This window comes from Akebia trifoliata, chromosome 10 (genome assembly GCF_017979445.1).
Source record: "Akebia trifoliata isolate Shusen 1 chromosome 10, ASM1797944v1, whole genome shotgun sequence".
Classification (NCBI taxonomy): Eukaryota; Viridiplantae; Streptophyta; class Magnoliopsida; order Ranunculales; family Lardizabalaceae; genus Akebia; species Akebia trifoliata.
This window is the reverse complement of record NC_141384.1, coordinates 3,295,706-3,313,614: the sequence shown is the minus strand read 5'-3', so window position 1 is coordinate 3,313,614 and position 17,909 is coordinate 3,295,706. Positions and strand designations below refer to the sequence as shown.

At 33.1% G+C, this 17,909-nt stretch overlaps 1 protein-coding gene and 2 pseudogenes across 6 annotated transcripts; all 3 read left to right on the top strand.

Annotated features, from left to right (window-relative positions):
- Positions 1-1,621: 1,621 nt before the first annotated feature.
- LOC147392784 (uncharacterized) lies at positions 1,622-9,686 on the top strand. Of its 6 annotated transcripts, none has more exons than XM_086456721.1 (7): positions 1,622-1,853; positions 1,994-2,258; positions 3,138-3,324; positions 4,033-4,124; positions 5,248-5,371; positions 5,874-5,980; positions 9,379-9,686. In XM_086456721.1, the coding sequence occupies exons 1-6, from the start codon at positions 1,790-1,792 to the stop codon at positions 5,958-5,960; spliced, it is 819 nt and encodes a 272-aa protein (XP_086312847.1). In that variant the 5' UTR covers positions 1,622-1,789; the 3' UTR covers positions 5,961-5,980; positions 9,379-9,686. The 6 variants fall into 6 exon arrangements, with proteins under 6 accessions (XP_086312847.1, XP_086312848.1, XP_086312846.1 ...); XM_086456722.1 differs by lacking the exon at positions 9,379-9,686 and adding an exon at positions 8,870-9,372; XM_086456720.1 differs by lacking the exon at positions 9,379-9,686 and adding an exon at positions 6,359-8,863.
- On the top strand, positions 8,740-9,582 carry LOC147392785 (putative CCR4-associated factor 1 homolog 11 pseudogene; annotated as a pseudogene).
- Positions 9,687-16,792: 7,106 nt separating the features above from the next.
- On the top strand, positions 16,793-17,626 carry LOC147392783 (putative CCR4-associated factor 1 homolog 11 pseudogene; annotated as a pseudogene).
- The last annotated feature ends 283 nt before the right edge of the window (positions 17,627-17,909 follow it).

The following is a 17,909-nucleotide window of genomic DNA, read 5'->3' as shown; positions in this document are numbered from 1 at the left end:
TTTTGTTCATCCCCTGGAAACCTGTGTTTTTCCTCTCATTTGAAGTCTGGAAGTCAATCCGTTTAATAATAGTGTCAAAACCTTAGACTTGAACCCAATCGGTTTATTAAACAGGTAACACGAAATGACTCAACTCATGTAATCAGCTTAACCCATGAACGCGGACACAACGAATTTGATAATCAGGTTTTTCAAGTGAAATAGTTTTCAAAAAGTGTATTTTTAAATTTATTTTTTTAAAATGGTTGTTAATGTTCGGATTGGGTTGTACACAATCAAAACAATACTATATAACTAAATGGATTGATCTCCGGAACCCGAATACAGCCCACTTCATAATCGGATTGGAGGGATGAACAAGAACACAACTAGGTTCGATCCAAACCCTATGTTAAAATAATCCCCTTTAAGAACAAATTTTGAGATACCCCTATGGGTTTTGGTGAAAAGTAGAGATACCCACCATGTGTTTTAGGTTTGGGAGCAGATTGATTTGGTACTGGATCAGTTCCACTCCAATACCCATCTAGAAAATTTTAATCATGTCTCCGATCAGTTTAATGAGTCTGTGAACCGAATCCGATCCTTTCCATTTCATGCTTTATCCGAAACTGACCAATCTGAACACATACCTTATTTTCAAATTAAACATTCAGATTTTTTTGAGAAGTTATAATTTAAAAAAAAAAAAAATAAATCTACTTCTCAATTATAAATATAGAGGCAACTACTTTTCAACTCATTTTTGCCATTCACACATACCACACACACAAATACACAATCTCTCACTATATGTATTTATATAAATAATACAATATTAAAAAAAGGGACTGACTAGTTGCACTCCATCTCTTAAAAATCCTCTTTTACACTCTATTTGGATGATTACACTCCAGAAATAATAGAAAAAAATGCACTCCTTCTCTTCTTCTTCTTCTTCTTCCCCAATCATGCCCATATTAATTATTGTTGGTTCAATCATTTAGTATTATCTAGTCTTTTTGCAAACATTACAAATCCCTAATTGTAATCCCTATGTATTCAGGAAGATAAATCAAAGAAGGGCTGATTTTAATGTTTTTAAATCCATTATGAGGCTTAAGAGAAACTTGTTAGAATCCATGTTGACACTTCATAGAATGCCAAGAGGAAAGGTCTAAGCTTGTGCTTTTATCAATTTCTAAACGAAAACTAAATAGAAATTGAAAAAAAATACCTTTAATTAGTGTCAAAGAAAACATGAGCAAAATCAATCACAAGAAAAATGGAGCACGAACATAAAAGAAGCCGTGGGAGGATCAAAGCTAAATATTACCTCAAAATCGTATGATTACCATAATGAAGTGCAATTAGTAAGTTAAAATGAAGGTTTTTTATTTTTTATTTTTTTATAAAAATATTATTTTAATGATAGAGTGAAACTAACCACTAGTGGTGTGCAACTAATTAGTCCCTTAAAAAAATGTTTGGGATCGGATCTTTTTGGGAGTGGATTGGGGTACATCCGAGTCCGACCCAAGATCATATCGGATATGAGATTTCAATCTGAATCCGATTTTTCGTACTTTTCAGATCGGATCGGAGATCCGGTATATTTGGGATCATTGCCAATCCTATTTTGTTTTGAAAATTGAAACTGATGACATGCACCCTTGATTTTGGTCTTCCACACGAGACTGACAAAAATTTGATTGAAATACACTCATCTTTAAAATTTCAACCTCTTGCTAAAAAAACCTAAAATTCCTTCGTCATTTCGTATTTTCTTTCCTCCATTTCATAGAGAGAGATGTCAAGTTCACGCGCACGTCGTTGGGAAAAGAAACGCAAACGCAAGCGCACCAAACAGAGAGGTAGCAACAAAACCCTAACTTGGTTTTTAATCTGAATTTGAATCAAACTAAAATCTGTTTTCAATTCTTATGTGTTCTTAGTTCCTCTTGATTCGATCTACGTTTGTTTCTTGAATCCTCTCTCTCTCTGCACATTTAAGTTTGTTTTATACTCTGTATCTCAGCTAAGATCTCTCGAAAAGAGTCAGTCGCAGTAGAAGGAATTAGTCCACTTGTTAAGAAGTATTGGTTTCAGAGATACAATCTCTTCTCGAAGTACGATGAAGGCATTCAAATGGATGAAGAAGGCTGGTTTTCTGTGACTCTCGAAGAGATTGCAATCAGACATGCTGAGAGGAGTAGTGGTGAGAGCGTGATCGATTGCTTCTCTGGTGTTGGTGGCAACGCTATTCAATTCGCAAGAATGTAAGTTAGCTCCCCCAGTAATCTATTAATAGACGTCAATTTCTATTTTTACTGATTGGAGGCATAGTGACAAAAATCTGAGATTTTTTTTTTTTTTTTAAATCACGATTTTTTCAAAAAGTGCCATAAAAAATCACGAAAAAAACTTCATTTTTTAAAAAATCACGATTGGTCTTGATTTTACAGACAATTTTTTTGAAAAAGACCGCGTATTATTTTTATTTGTTTAATTTATGCGATGTTCTCTGATTTTAATGACTTTTGCTGACTTTTTCTGAAGCTTTCTCTTTGCCCAAATTATTCCAAACCCCGGAAGCGTGAAGATAATGTAATAGAGGGAAGAGGGAGTGAATAATTGTAGCCATTTGATAATGATCTATGACATTGTAATGGGTGATTTTAGACGGAAAAAAATGATATTGGTCCAAAAATTTAATTTGAAGATCATACACATGAATTGTTGTGTGGAAGCGTTACATGAGCAAGAAATAAATCAATACAAACATACAGAGAATACAAAGATTTATGTGGTTCGGCAAATTGCCTACATTCACAGACGAGAGGGAGACCAATCCACTATCAACGATAATGATTACAAGCTCCCAAACCTCTACAATTCTCTAAGGAGCCAAAACCTCCTAGAGTAATAAATAAATAAAAAGAAAATCGCGAAATCCTAGCCTGAAAATACAGATATATACACCCTAGAATTCAGGTTATCACTAAATAATGAATTTTGATCGATCTACATTTAAGGTTTTTATTTTTCTTATTATTATTTTTTTAAATACTTTCATTATTTGAAGAAGCTCGACTTCAATGTGAAAAACGACTTGTGAAGGGCAGACTTTTACTTGGTATTTATATTTGTTCTTTAAGGTGTTGCCATGTTGTTGCTATTGACATCAATCCTCAAAAAGTTGGATTAGCCCTTAATAATGCAAAGATATATGGAGTTGAAGATTACATTGATTTTGTTATTGGGGATTTTTTCCAGCTCGCTTCTTCGCTGAAGGTATGTTTGATCACCATCATCATCATGGCCTTGTCTCAAATATTATGGTTGGTACGGCGAATCTTTTTTAACCTTTGAACTCTATTTAAAACTATAGCTTCTTTAACTATGTCCCAAATATTTTTCTATCTATACTATTATAATAAGAGGAAAAAAAAGAACAAATAAAGCTGGGTTGAATATATATTTGCCAAATAAACTAATGAGGGAAGGTTATTTGATTTGGACTTGAGAACATTTATTATGGAAAAGAGAACGAATAATAGATCGTGGGCTGCATAATGAGTAGAGTAGATAGAGAGTTGATATGATGCAAAATGGGGTGACGAGATTAATGAGGGATACTGAGGACTTCCATGGTTTGTGCTTTGTCCCAATTACTGGGTTTGGCAACATGAATTCTATTTCCCATTCATCTCTATCTTGGGCCATATCTTCAGTCAAGGAATGTTTCTTCATATCTTTCTTACTACTTCCATCTACGTCATTTAGTAATTTCTAAAAGTAACCCCCCTTTTATCTTCATTAGTCTCGTCATCCTTTACCAGGATTCTATGATCGTCACTTTTGATGAATCTTACCTGATTTGGTTTTCATTTTTTTTTTTTGGGGTCTTTGTTGTAAGTTTACCTTCTCTTGTACCTGCATATTTTTTTTCTGTCCATTTTCCTTTTCAACTCTTCAATGTTTTATGAAGTTTTCCTATCTTACAATTAAATTTCCTGGTGTCATTTATTTTATTCATGTTCATTTTATCAGGGAGATGTGGTGTTTCTTTCTCCACCATGGGGAGGTCCAACTTATAGAACCGTTGAGAATTTTACACTTGATCTACTCAAGCCAAAAGATGGGTATGTGGAAATGTGTCTTTCTCTTGTAACTTCGTGAACATGAAATGCATGCCAATACTTGGAAAGTAAAGTGATGAACTTTTATATTCTCTTCCATTGAATGTATGCATGTGCATGTTGTTGATTGATTATTTATAAATTTTTTCATTGATAGACTAAGGTGTCCAACAATGGGTATAACGTACGCAAACAAGTTAGATTATTTTGCATTTCAATAAATGTTTCGGTACTTTCTCTAGCCATGTTTGATTGTTGATTTTGGTTTGTTTTTTGGTGGTGGTGGACAGTTGCCACTATGCAATGTCATTACACAAGAGAATTAAGTACATGGAGCAAATATTTTTGTAGTATATTTCTAGTCAAAAAACTGGCAAAAGACATTTTAATGACGAATTCACAATTTGATGCTTTTCTAAAATAGAAAATTTGTAGATGATATTTTAAAACTAAAGTGTTAAATTAAAAAGAATAACCTAGGAAGTACTGATACAAAAGAAAAGAAAAGAAAAGAAAAATAAATAACTGATGAACACGTTTTTTGATGTCAAAGCTTGAAGGTCTGCATAAGCACTGATTAAGGATTGACCCTTATTTGTTTAAATTCTTTCTTACCATTATTAAATGGGCATTGTATCTGTCTATCTTTTTTTTTTCATTTAATTGAGTTGTCACTTATTTTATTTCATTTGGTAAGGTTTAATAGAAGTTATGAATTTTCGGTAGTTCCTATCAAAGCTTGTCTTTAGACCCAATCTGGATTCTACCTACCTGTTCTGTTTGTATGTGAATTTTGGTTCCTTTTTATTTTTAACTAATGCGGTCATGATGAATCGATTTTGCTCATTGATTTATTTGAAGAATTGTGTTGGTTTTTTAGAGAAAGTATCTAGGACATTTAATTTTTTTTCTTAGAAAACAGAAAAAAGGACTGTTAATAACAAATTTATAAGCTGTAGTCAATTCAGAATCAGCAAGATGAGTGAAACCTACGTACTTCACTGATTAGCTTGATATGAATTGAAACAGATAGAAATGTAGTTATGATCATTGTTGTAGCTCACATTCAATGAAATCTTCTTTCATTCTTTTTCTTTCCAGAAAACTAATTGCAGTTTGTGTGCAGGTATTCCATGTTTCAAATAGCTCAAAACATAACACCGAATATCATCATGTTCTTACCTCGTAATGTGGACTTATACCAAGTCGAAGAGCTATCTTGGTTATCTTCACCACCCTTAAATGTTGAGGTATTACTTGGATACATCATTTGTGATGACAAACGTTTTTGTCCATTTTTTTTGTCTCCATACCATCTTCTGTGCACTTGTTTTCTCTTTTCTGTGTGTTGGTTTGTGGTCTGTTAACACCATCCCACCTACATGGAGTGTTTCCATTCATTTATCCCTAAAATTGTTCACTTGTATCCTTTACATGAAAGCTGTTTTCTTCTTATCATCCCATAGTGACAAAATTCTCTGATTTGTTAAAAAAGTTGTAATAAGTTCACTGTTCTTTCAATTGGTGATTTTATCCTGACTTATTCACAAACATTTGAAAATTACATTTTAATATGAAATTTTGTAATTTTTTTAATGTTATATTTTCATATTTTCCCTCATTTTTGCCTGATTTTTTTCTCCTTTGGCGGATTTTCTCCGACCTTTTCTCTTGACGAATTTTCTCCAATCCCGATTCTGTCTCTATGTATCCTCCATATGGCTTTAACTGTAACTGATTTGTGGCGTGCAGATTGAAGAAAACTATGTACAAAGTAAATTAAAGGGCATAACTGCTTACTTTGGTGGTACTGCACTGGCGCCACCCGAGTTATCTTAATTGTGCTTAGCTGATGTCAGGTATCTGTTTACTTGCCTCCTATATCTTCATCACATATGATGAATGACAATATATCTATAATCTTTTATGGGTCTTGTTAACGTGTTCCCTAAGGGCACATGTTAAAGCGCAATAAATACACTTTGGAAATTGGATTTTGTACTGAAATGCCCTTAAAAAAATTATTTTTTACCAAAATACCATCAGATTCCAATTTACAAAGTGTATTTATTGCACCTTAACGTGTTAGGGCACACATTAACAAAACCCATATTTTATAACAGTTAAGTTTGGTTTGGGAATTGCAACTTCTAATTAATTAAGATTCATGTCAGTCTTAATAAGCATAATTGTTTTCTGGATCACACCATCTGACATAACGAACACTTTTTATATAGGAATGAGTGCAGTAGGATCCAAGGACAAATCCATATCTTTCATTAACCAATTTTGTTCCTCCATGCAATTCTGTCAAAAGCCATATCTTTCGTTATTGCTAGTGTGTTCATATCAACTCTCCTCAGTACATCCGTTCTTTTTGGTCTTTATCTCACTCTTTTAGAACCTTCAGCTTACACATTCATTCCTTCTGAGGATGTAATCGGCCTTTATTGCACGCGACATGACCTTATCATCTCAATGGAATTTCTTGTAGATTATTACTTCTTAGGGTTACTAAATTTTCACAAATGTGTTCAAATCTAATTTTATCTTCCTTAGTATTTGCACTCATCCATCTTAAAACCCTCATCTCTAATGCATTCAATCTATTAACATATTTGCTTCTTGATCACCAAACGTTCAGCTCCAAAACTCAATCCTAGCCGTCCAATTTACAACATTCTTTTGGAGGAACAGAAAGAAGTGAACAACGGTTCAAGACGAAGGTCTTGATAATACAATTGTGATTGTCTTAGCTTATTGTACATGATTCTCTAGTGATCTTTAATCCTTTTCCATCTACTTCTAGTGTTGATGTTCTATGTACAAAATTATTCTGTTTGACTAATAGCTGAATCAAAATATTAATAGTATCAAACTAATAGCAATTGGTATGAACGATGCACAATTTATTTCTTTGCTGATAATTATCGTGATAATTTTTTACTCCTTTTTCTATATAGATAAAATATATTCAATCACGATCATTAGTTTCTAGGTGTTGATTTGAGTACCATGGAAAAATGACCAAACGATCAAATTCAATGACGAGAAATCACCATTGAAAAATGTTTGAATCAAATGGGAAAGAACTCAATTTCTAGATTATAACCTTAGAAAATTAGAGATATAAGGGCTAAAATTCGAAATGTTGTCTTATTTAGGGCATTAAGTAATAAAAGATTGGGTAAAATTGTTGTTTAATTTCTATAATAATACAAACACAAATCATTCCAATAAGGAAGAAATAAAATAAGAGATCTGCTATTGGCACCCCAAATTTTACTTGTTACACCCAAATTTCTTAAATTATTTCACACCCCTTGTTCAAATAATTTCAGTAGTTGTTTACAATTCTGATTTGGCTGATATAAAATAGAAATCTAGCAAAAAAAAAATAAAATAAAAACAATGAGAGCTATTGGCATCCCAACTTTTACTTAATTTTGTTTATATTTAATTGGGGTGTAATTAGTAAAAGTTGGGGTGCCTCAACCCAATATATATGTAAATATAGAAAATGGGTATCTAAATGGAATTGTAAATATAGTAAGATCTTGTGTATTTTGATATTAACATATCTTGATGATACTTATCTCGAGGATAATTCTTGACCATTGGATTTTGTGTTTGCATGATCTTGATTCAATTATTTCTAGAGTCGATGGAACCCAACTCTTTATTTTGTTATTATGTTCCTATTTTGCATTTTGCAGTTTAAGAAAATGGATTGGCTTACATTGACTCAAGAAATAACACAGTATCCCAACCATGTAATCACAGCATCCTATGGTTGGGAATATGTGTATCTTAATAACATATGTTAGTTTTACATATCTCGAGAATAATTTTCAAGTATTGGATTTTGTGTTGAAACGGTCAAGATTGTGTATTATTGTTGGACTAAATGGAACCAATTTTGAGAATATTTACTTCCTCGTCTTCTCCAAAGAATCAAACAAATACTGATTAACCATGATTTATTCTTTTATTTTTTGTTTTTAAACAAACAAAAGTCTCAACCCAAACCCAGAATATACCAGCTCCAATCCAACCTGAGGTAAGCATGGCCTTGGATTGGGATCACTCAATTAGCATCCAAAGGTCATCTATAAAATTGGCTATTTTTAATTTTCATTAATTAAGAAAAATCAATATTTAGATTGTTACAAAATCTTTCTGATTTGCCAAAACTGGTTTACAAAAAGGTAAACTCATTAAATAATCGATTTGTAAAATTCTAATCCCATTAAAATTAGTTTTTTTTTTAAAATGGATGATTGATAATTCTTAAACTTGTTTTAATGGGTTTAGAAGTTTTGAAATGGGTTAATTTTTGGTGGGGATATTCATCAAAAATCAGCTCATGCGGAAGCTTTTAATCCATAAAAGACGAAACAAGTCGCCTATGTTGTGGGTTGCCCTCATTAATTGGTGGAGTGCTTTTATAATTACCCTTTCTAAAAATTAGATATAATTCGAGTTTCCTCAGAACTCGGACTCCAAATTATGAAGTAGTTTACTCCTCTTTCCCTCTATTTTTAGAAATAAAACTCTTTTACACGTTTTTATTTTATTTTAATAAACCTCAAAAACGAGTAAGAGAGAGAGAATAGCCATGGGCATGTCTACAGAAAACTCGTTGAAGCAGATTGTAGTAAGAGAAGTATGGGCGAACAACGTTCACCAAGAATTCTTCTTCATCAATTCTCAAATACCCAAATTTTCTTTTGTTTCCATGGATACAGAATTTCCTGGAACAATCCACAATTCTCCCACAATCCACAAGGAAGCTTTTCTTCGATTACAACCATCTGATCTTTACAAAACAATGAAGGCCAACGTAGATGATTTGAATCTGATTCAATTGGGCCTCACCCTTTCCAACAATAAAGGTGAATTACCCGATTTTGGAACGGATACGTGTTTCATCTGGCAATTTAACTTCAATTTTGATCTCACTCGTGAGCTCTACGCACATGAGTCGATTGTGTTCTTGAAGAAACAAGGCATTGATTTCGATAGGAACAGAGACAAAGGGATTGATTTGGCGGTATTTCAGTATTTATTCATCAATTCTAATCTCGTTTTTGTGAGGTATCCAGTGACTTGGATTACTTTTCATGGTGCTATCGATTTTGCTTATTTGATTAAGATTTTAAGTTGGAGTTTTTTGCCGGATGAACTAAACACGTTCATGAAACTGGTTAAGTACTTCTTTGGTGAAAGAGTTTACGACGTTAAATACATAATGCAGTTCTGCAAAAATTTGTATGGCGGATTGGAACGAGTGGCAAAAACGCTTCAAGTTGATCGTGTAGGAAAGGGTCATCATGCTGGATCTGACAGTCTATTAACGTGGCAAACTTATTCGAAGATCAATGAGGTGTTCTTCCAAGGTGAGAATTGGGTTGAAGCTCATAGTGGCGTTCTGTTTGGTTTTGAAATTGAAGTGAATTAATTACAGGGTTATTAGATATTAGAAACAGTTCAGTGAAATTTGGATCTATTTTTTTTTTTTTATTGATATTTTGGATTTATGTTTTATTTTTCATTTTGATTGGATTTGAGAATTTTTCATCATAAGTCCCACCATCTTCAACTTCCCTGAAAAATCTTTAGTTAATTTTTGAGATTTGAATGTTTATTACCCTTTCGGTTGAGAGTGTACCTTCTTTTTGCTCCCATCCATGGAAATATAATCAATCAACCGCTCGACTGTAGCAATAACAGACGTAAGATCTTGCACACGTTGCCTTTGGAGTTTAATTTGAACCTAAGACTTAAACCTTTCTAAAAATAAAAACAGGTTGTCATTTTTGAACATGTCATGAATATTAAGAATCAGGGTGGAAAATTGCTTGACGTAATCGTGCACAGTACCTATCTAGCAGAGTTGTCTCAATTTTCTACAGGCAATGAACTCCACGTTTTTTAGTAGAACTTGATTTTTCAACTCTCGTTTGAGGTCATCCAATGTATCGATGAAACATTGACCATTTTCCATCTTAGAATACTTGGTATGCCACCATAGTTTGGTATCATCTGTGAAATACATAGAAGCTGTGGTGGCCTCTACCTCTTTTGAATCCGAACGAATGACACGACAGTATTGCTTCATATCGAACAGGAAATTCTCGAGTTTTTTTTCGCATTACAAGCACCACTAAAGACGCGTGGCTAGAGGATTCACAGGCATGAGGGAGGAGTTTCATCACCGGTAGGTTGTTCGATACCAACGGTTCTTACCAGGAAACCTACCTTGGTAGTGAGCTTCGTGATTTGTTCCTATAGTTTTGTTAGGGATCTTTGGGTATCTTCCTTTAGGTCAATTAAATTAGTGTTGAGGGTCACAGATTCGTTATCCAAGGTGTCCTAGCAATCACCTAGTTGAGCAATACTATTAATGAGACTCGATAATTGGGTCATTTGGTCTTTGAGTAGCTCTATATGTTCTTTGTTTGTATGTGAGGGTGGTGGAATTAGAACAGGTTGGTCCACGGTACTTTTATTTCTTCTTGCCATTGTTTGCGTGAACAAAATGGAACTGGAGAAGAGTTTGGGCTCTAATATCAACTAGGTTTTGATACCAATTGTCATGATCGTGTTCTTTTGAAACTAGGTTGTGTGATGCTTGAGGTGATAACCCGCAAGCAAATCTGTCAAAATTCTCACACACAAAACGTAACTAATAATACAAGAGAGCGAGGACAATACGAGATAAAGTTTGGAAGCAACTTTGTTGATATAGTATGCAATTACACGAAGTAACACGTTATAAAAGCAAACAAGGTGTATTACAAGCACCTAGTGATCTAGTACAAAAATAAAATATTGAGAGTGCAGGGTAAATCTTGCCATATTCTTTCTTAATTTTATGTTCAATTTGTGAAGTCATCATAACTTTTTCGTCAAATTAGAGTGTCTTTTTATAAGGTTAAGATTTCAAAGTATGGGCGAGTACAAATATGGAGTAAGAACAGGATGCCAAGCTATTATCAGGTCTGCAATTTGGGCGGCTTTGCCCTAACTCAACCTGATTGATGGGCGAATATGAGTTGTGGCTGGGTTTGAATATCTCAACCCGGCCTCAATTTGGGTTGAGCTGAGGTTGTGGATCGAGCAACCCGACTCAACCCTAATGGCAATAATATTTTTGATTTGAAAAGAACGTTTGTGGGCCTCAAAATAAGTTCTTACCCTTGTTTCTTGGGCTGGGCCCAATCAAATTAACAACCCTAATGGCAAACATATATCTGAACATCATTCGAGATCACATATACCAGATTTACCTTTTGATGGACTTGAGATGTATTTATGTTGGGGCTGGGCTTGACTTTGGGTAGGCTTTAATAGACCATCTTAGTGAGTTTCAATATATGTTGAGGTATGTGGGGATTAGGGAAGAGGAACAATTGGGAAATCAATGATGATTGCTAAACTAAGAAATTGATTACAAATTTGATGACGTACTCCTGTGACCACAGTCTACTCTAATAGACTAATGGAAAATGACCTATGAATCCCACTTCAAGGTTTGTTTGTTGATGCACACTTACAACAACACGTCAACTATTCTTTTCCCTTACTCTTATTACTCTTATTGTAACAACTATCATCCTAATCTCATTAGAATCATGGTTTCAAATCTCATCTGTGAGATGATTCATATGAGTCAACTCGGTGTTGTTCACTAAATATATATATTTTGATACTTTCAATTGAGTCAAACTCGACTGAGTCAATCAAGATAACATCTTTTGAATAAAATAATCATTTTTATAATTCAAATATTATTTATCTAAATGAAAATATGGTCATTTAACTAAGCATTTTTTAATAGTTCAATTTTTTCTTTTTAAATCATAATTATTTTTTGGTTTTTCTTCCAACCAAACAACCATTCGAGATAAGGGGGAGTGGTATAATTATTTACATATAAGCATACATTAGTAACCCTGGTTAAGTTATTTGTCTTTACTCGTTTGAGACAACCTGATCTCGACCATGAACAAGATTAGGCATCATACCATGAGTTGGAATAGTAAAACGTTTATAATTTTAAAATTCATTTATTTATAATAAAACACACATTCAAACCAGTTTATACAAATGGGTTTTGAAAAATAAAGACATTTTGATTTTATCCAACTATATAAACATTAAAATTTAAGTAATTTTATAAACCTTTGCAATTATATACATTTTTTTTTTGGTGGTAATTTATGATAATTTAGTTAACATCCCTTCTTTCCTCACGAATTAATTGTGAAAATTTGATTTTTTTTTGAAAAATTAAATTATTAATTAAAAGTTTGAATAAAATAAGAGAGTTGCTATTGCCACACCAAGTGTGAGCAATTCTTTGGCGATTTATAAAGAAAATGGTGTGGCAATAATAGCTCTCTAAAATTTCATCGGAGGTAAACCTAATCTTAGATTTTGGAGAAGGTAAATCTAATATCACCAATTTTGAAAGGGATTTTAATAAGGGACCTACTAGTTGCACACCACCCATTACCAATCATACTCTATCACTTAAAAATTCCCCTTTGCACTCCATTTGAATGACTACATTCCATAAATAATTTAAAAAAATGTTACACACCTTTTTTTTTTGTTCTTCCTCAACTGTGTCCAAAGAAATTAGTGCTAGTTTAGTAGTTTTTGCAAGAAATATTTTTTTTATTACGGAATTATGTTTTCAAAGTTACTTTCTTGTGAAATACGCAAGTTTGTATTAAATTCTAAATAAAGATTAAAAAATTAGTGTCTTTATTAAATTAGAACTAAAGAGAATATGAAAAAAATTAATCACAAAACATGATCAAAGTAGAGCACGAGCAAATAATATAAAGTTATAAGTCAAAATAAAGTTGAAACACTAAAAGTTTGATCATTTTTCACTTGTATATAAAAGAATGCTTTAGGTCAATGGGGGCATATAATCAAATTTATAAACACAAGGGACATATTCACCAAATTGTGATGAGTTATGTTAAAAAGCACTTAAAAATTGGATTAGTTGTTTCACAAACTTGATTGGTTAAACCGGTAGAACCAAGCAGGTTAGTTGATTTTTTTAATATTGGGTTTTTTCAATTGACTCGACCAATAAAAGCTATCAAGTCTCATCCAGTCTGGTCCGGTTTTTAAAACATTGGTCTCTTGATTATGATTTTACAATTTTTTTTTTTAATTTTATTGGTAAGTTAGTCTTGAATGAGTGACATGTGGCGCAAATGGCATTAGGAATAGAGACAAAGTTTCTCTCTCTTGCCTGCACATCCTCTGCCCACAGATTTATTTTTTCAATTTTCAAATCTTAAAAAAGAATTGTTAGGCATACATTGATTGTCACATTGACAATCCAACAATATAATCTTCTAGATTTCATGAAAATATTCATATTAAAAAAAAAATTAATTTTCAAACTTGCTTAAGGTGTTGAAAATGGATGGCTATCGAATATTTAAATTTAAAAATAAAATTTAACTATAAAAAATAATTAAATTTTTTTTTTTTTTAAACTTCTTATAATTTTGTCCCGCACCCTATTGTATCAGATAATGTTTTTGAAAGTCACAAGGTGGTCGGATCAGATAATTTTTTTTTCACCATGGACAGGAGAGATAAACTTTCTCTCTCAATGCTGATGTCATTCTCACCAAATGTCAAACGGGCTGTGAGCAAAAAATCACACCCTTGAAGTCTTGAACCCACAACCCCAAAGTTGCTTTACAGCTTTTATCATTTGTGTAGGGTTTATATTGCTACACCAACCTTTGCTAACGCCACCCCAATTAATATGTAAAATTAAAAATACATTTTTTTTAATATTATCTAATCTAAATATTTTAAAATTTGTTTTTGGATAGATTCAAAATTATGGCAATTTGTCAACTAGATCTCAGCCATCTACATGTCAAAATTTATTCCTCCTATCCTAATCTTAGTCAATTGTTTCGTTAAAATTTATAAAGATAAAATAAAGAGTGTTGATATTCTAAGTTGAAAGTCTTCACTCGGTCCATACTCGAATGACGTGACACGGATATGGAACCTTCGCTAAATTTTCGATTTATTTTTTTATTGGATTATAGAATTTTAATTTTTGAATTCGAACTCAATTTAAATATAATTAAGGAAAGTTTTAGATAAATGAACTTCATCTTATATTATTTTTTTCCTACTCCATCCACCATTGGTAGTAATCTCGGATTCGGTCCATTTTTTTAAAATAAAAACAAAATGAAAAAATCAGAAAAATCCGATATGTGCCCTCAAGTATGAGGGACTTTCGATGTTGTTTCAAACCATTGAGGGCACCCTATTGAAAAAGAGACCTTTTAATGATTCAAACCATTTGTGGTGTGTTTGTAAGTGTAGAGAGGGGGAGGGGGGAAGTAGAAGAGGAAAGTGGGGAGGAGAAAAAGGGGTGATCTTTGTCCAAACCCACCTTGATCTTGGGTTGACATTTTTTAACCTTCAAAGGATGAGTCTTCTTTGACATTTCTTGACTTGCTTGAGAGAGTTGAGTATTGAAGGTTAAGAGTTGAGAATGGAGATAGCTGTAATTTTTAGAGGGTACTTTTTCAAATTTTTATTAGGTAGTGAGAGTTGAGAATGAAGGGGTTCTATAGAGTTTGAGAGTTATTTTTAGGGATAAAATTGAGTGAAATGATGAGAAATGGTATAATGGTGTGGGGTTTAAGAGGTGTGTGTAAAAAAAAGGGTATGAAAGAGTATTTAGGGAAAGGGAGTTATTTGTAACCCAAATGGGTTGGATCTCTCAACCCCTTTGGGTTGAGTATTAAGTGAAAGAGAATTAATGGTGTTTAATTGAGAAAATGAGATTTTAAAAGGGTAATTGGTTGATAAGGTAAAAATGAAGTGACGTTTGATTTAAGAGAATGAGGGGTGTAAAAGGGTGGTTGGGAGGGTGAGGGAAATTGTGACATGTGTCAAAATGTGTGGAAATTATAGGTTTAGATGAGTTGATAGGATAGAGAGAGAGTGTTTGATTTAAGAGGAGAGGTGTAGGTTTGTAGTGTAAAGATGAGTTTGTAAGGAATGATGATGGTAGGTTAAAGGGATGTATGGATTGTAGGTGTAAGTAAATAGATTTTTTTAGAGAAAAGGTGATAGGTTGAAATGGGTAGATGATGTTTAGAGAAAATGTGATGGGATAGGTAGGGGATGAGGGAGGTGAGTTGAGGTGATGACATGTGTCCCATCTTGATAATCATGTTGATTAGTTGTGATGTTGGGTTGGGTAGAGAATTGGGCTTGGATAATGAGTTGGGCTTGAGTAGGGTGTTGGGTTAGGCTTAGTTTGTGGGTTGAATATGAATGTATTTGGGTTGAGTTGAATGGGCTTGGATAATGGGTAGAATAAGAATGGGTTTGGGGGTTGAGTTGAGTGGGTTAGATTTGATTTAAGATGGGTTAAAGAATATAAAGGAGTGGGGAGGTGGGTTTTTGGTCCGTGGGCTACGTGAGAGGCTTTGGGCCCTTTATTAAAAAAAAAAAAAACTGACGAAATACATTGGTTTTTTAAGGTTTGGACCTTAGGGCCCATTCCAATTTTAATAGATTTTGAAGTATTTTGCGTCGAAGGCCGGTCAAATTTGGATGTCTACATAGTGTATAAGAGAAGACCTTAACTCAATTGGGACATATAATCAAATTTCAAAACACAAGGGCCGTTTCAAATATTCACAAAATTATGAAGGGGTATGTTAAAGATCACCTAAAAATTGGATCGATCCTTTTACAAACTTGATTAGGTCACTGATTAAATCGGTAGAACCAGGCAAGGCAATTGGTTTTTTTCAATCAACTCAACCTATAAAAACTATCGAATCTCATCTAACCCAGTTCAACTGACCGATCCGATCCAGATTTTTATAACACAGGTCTCTTGAATGCAATAATTACATTTTTTATTTTATTTTATAGGTAAGCTGGCCTTGAACCACAACCTCAAAATTGCTTTGTGACTTTTATATTATTAGTAAAGAGTTTATATTCCTGCACCAACTTTTGCAAACACCACCATAATTCAATGTAAAAATTCAAAATACGTATATATATATATTTTGAGTCGTGATAATTTGACTACTACATGTGGCACACTCAATTGACTCTCTTAAGGTAATAAGGTTGGGAACCTTAGACCTGTAATATTGGGATACACGATTCCCTCGAGATACACAATTTTATGGGAAAGTGCAATTTTGTATCCCAAGACATACATACCTACGATTCTCGAAAATATCACGTCAGAAGAGTCAATTGAGTGTGACACGTGAGGAGTCAGGTTACTAGGATTAAATTCTTTTTTACTTTTTTATGTAATCTAAATATTTTAAAATTTGATATTTTTTTTTATAAATTCAAAAATATGCTGATTTGCCAACTAGATCTCAGCCATCTACGTGGCAAAATTTTTATGCCTCGTAATCCCAAAACAATCCTAATCCCATTCGGGCGTTGCGTCATACTTAAAAACAAAATATAATTGTAATTTCATCATAATTCTAATTCCGAATTAGAAAGTAATTCTGTCTCCCTCCATACATAAAACCCTTTTTGCGTCTTTTAACCACACCACACAAAAACCAGTAAGAGAAGAGAGTAAGAGAAGAGAGAGTAAGAGAAGAGTAACAATGTCTGTAGGTTCGAAGAAGATCGTGATAAGAGAAGTATGGGCGCATAACGTCTACCAAGAGTTCCTCTTAATCAATTCTCAGATACCCAAATTTTCTTTTGTTTCCATGGATACAGAATTTCCTGGAACAATCTTCAATTTTCCTAAAGGCTATAAAGAAGCTTTTCGTCGATTAAAACCATCTGATTTTTATGATATAATGAAGGCAAATGTGGACGCTTTGAACTTCATTCAATTAGGTCTCACCCTATCAAACGATAAGGGCGAATTACCTAATTTCGGTACCGATACATACTTCATCTGGCAATTCAACTTCAATTTTGATCTTTCTCGTGATCTCTACGCACATGAGTCGATCGAGTTCTTGAAGAAACAAGGTATTGATTTCGACAAGATTAGAGATGAAGGGATCAATTTGGCTTTGTTCAAGTATTTATTCAGCAATTCTAGATTAGTTTGTAGGCGATACCAAGTGACTTGGATTACTTTTCACGGTGCGTACGACTTTGCTTATTTGATTAAGCTTTTGAGTTGGAGTTTTTTGCCAGATGAATTAAATAGCTTCATGGAATTGGTTAAGCACTTCTTTGGTGAGAGAGTTTACGACGTGAAATATATAATGAAATTTTGTAAAAGTTTGTATGGAGGATTGGAGCAAGTCGCGAAAACGCTAAAAGTTGATCGTGCTGTGGGAAAGGGTCATCATGCTGGATCTGATAGTTTGTTGACTTGGCAAACTTATTTAAAAATGAATGAGCTGTTTTTCCATGGTGAGAATTGGGTTGAAGAACACAGTGGAGTTTTGTTTGGGTTTCAAGTTAAAGAGAATTAATTACAGTCTTATATATTGTTAGAGAACTATTTAGCCAAATTATGGATTTATTTTTTTATTGGATTTTAGAAGTTTTCAGATATTACATTAACAATCACCATGACAATGACAATGAATGTTGTATTTAGTGGAATTTTTAAATATACCTCTTGAATTTCTAAATTTAAATCAACTTTTTGGTTAAAATAGAAAGTGTTTTTATAAGGTTAATTCTTATGGGTAATTTTTCATTGAATGGTAAATCATCTAAAACAAATGAGAGTTCAAATATGGAGAAAGAATA

What these genes read in the sequence shown, in the direction of transcription:
- LOC147392784 (XM_086456721.1), top strand. Translation starts at nt 1,790, where the DNA reads ATGTCAAGTTCACGCGCACGTCGTTGGGAAAAGAAACGCAAACGCAAG. An exon ending in GCTATTCAATTCGCAAGAAT is followed by an intron (nt 2,259 to 3,137) that starts GTAAGTTAGCTC and finishes TTGTTCTTTAAG; the next exon opens with GTGTTGCCATGTTGTTGCTA. An exon ending in CACCACCCTTAAATGTTGAG is followed by an intron (nt 5,372 to 5,873) that starts GTATTACTTGGA and finishes TGTGGCGTGCAG; the next exon opens with ATTGAAGAAAACTATGTACA.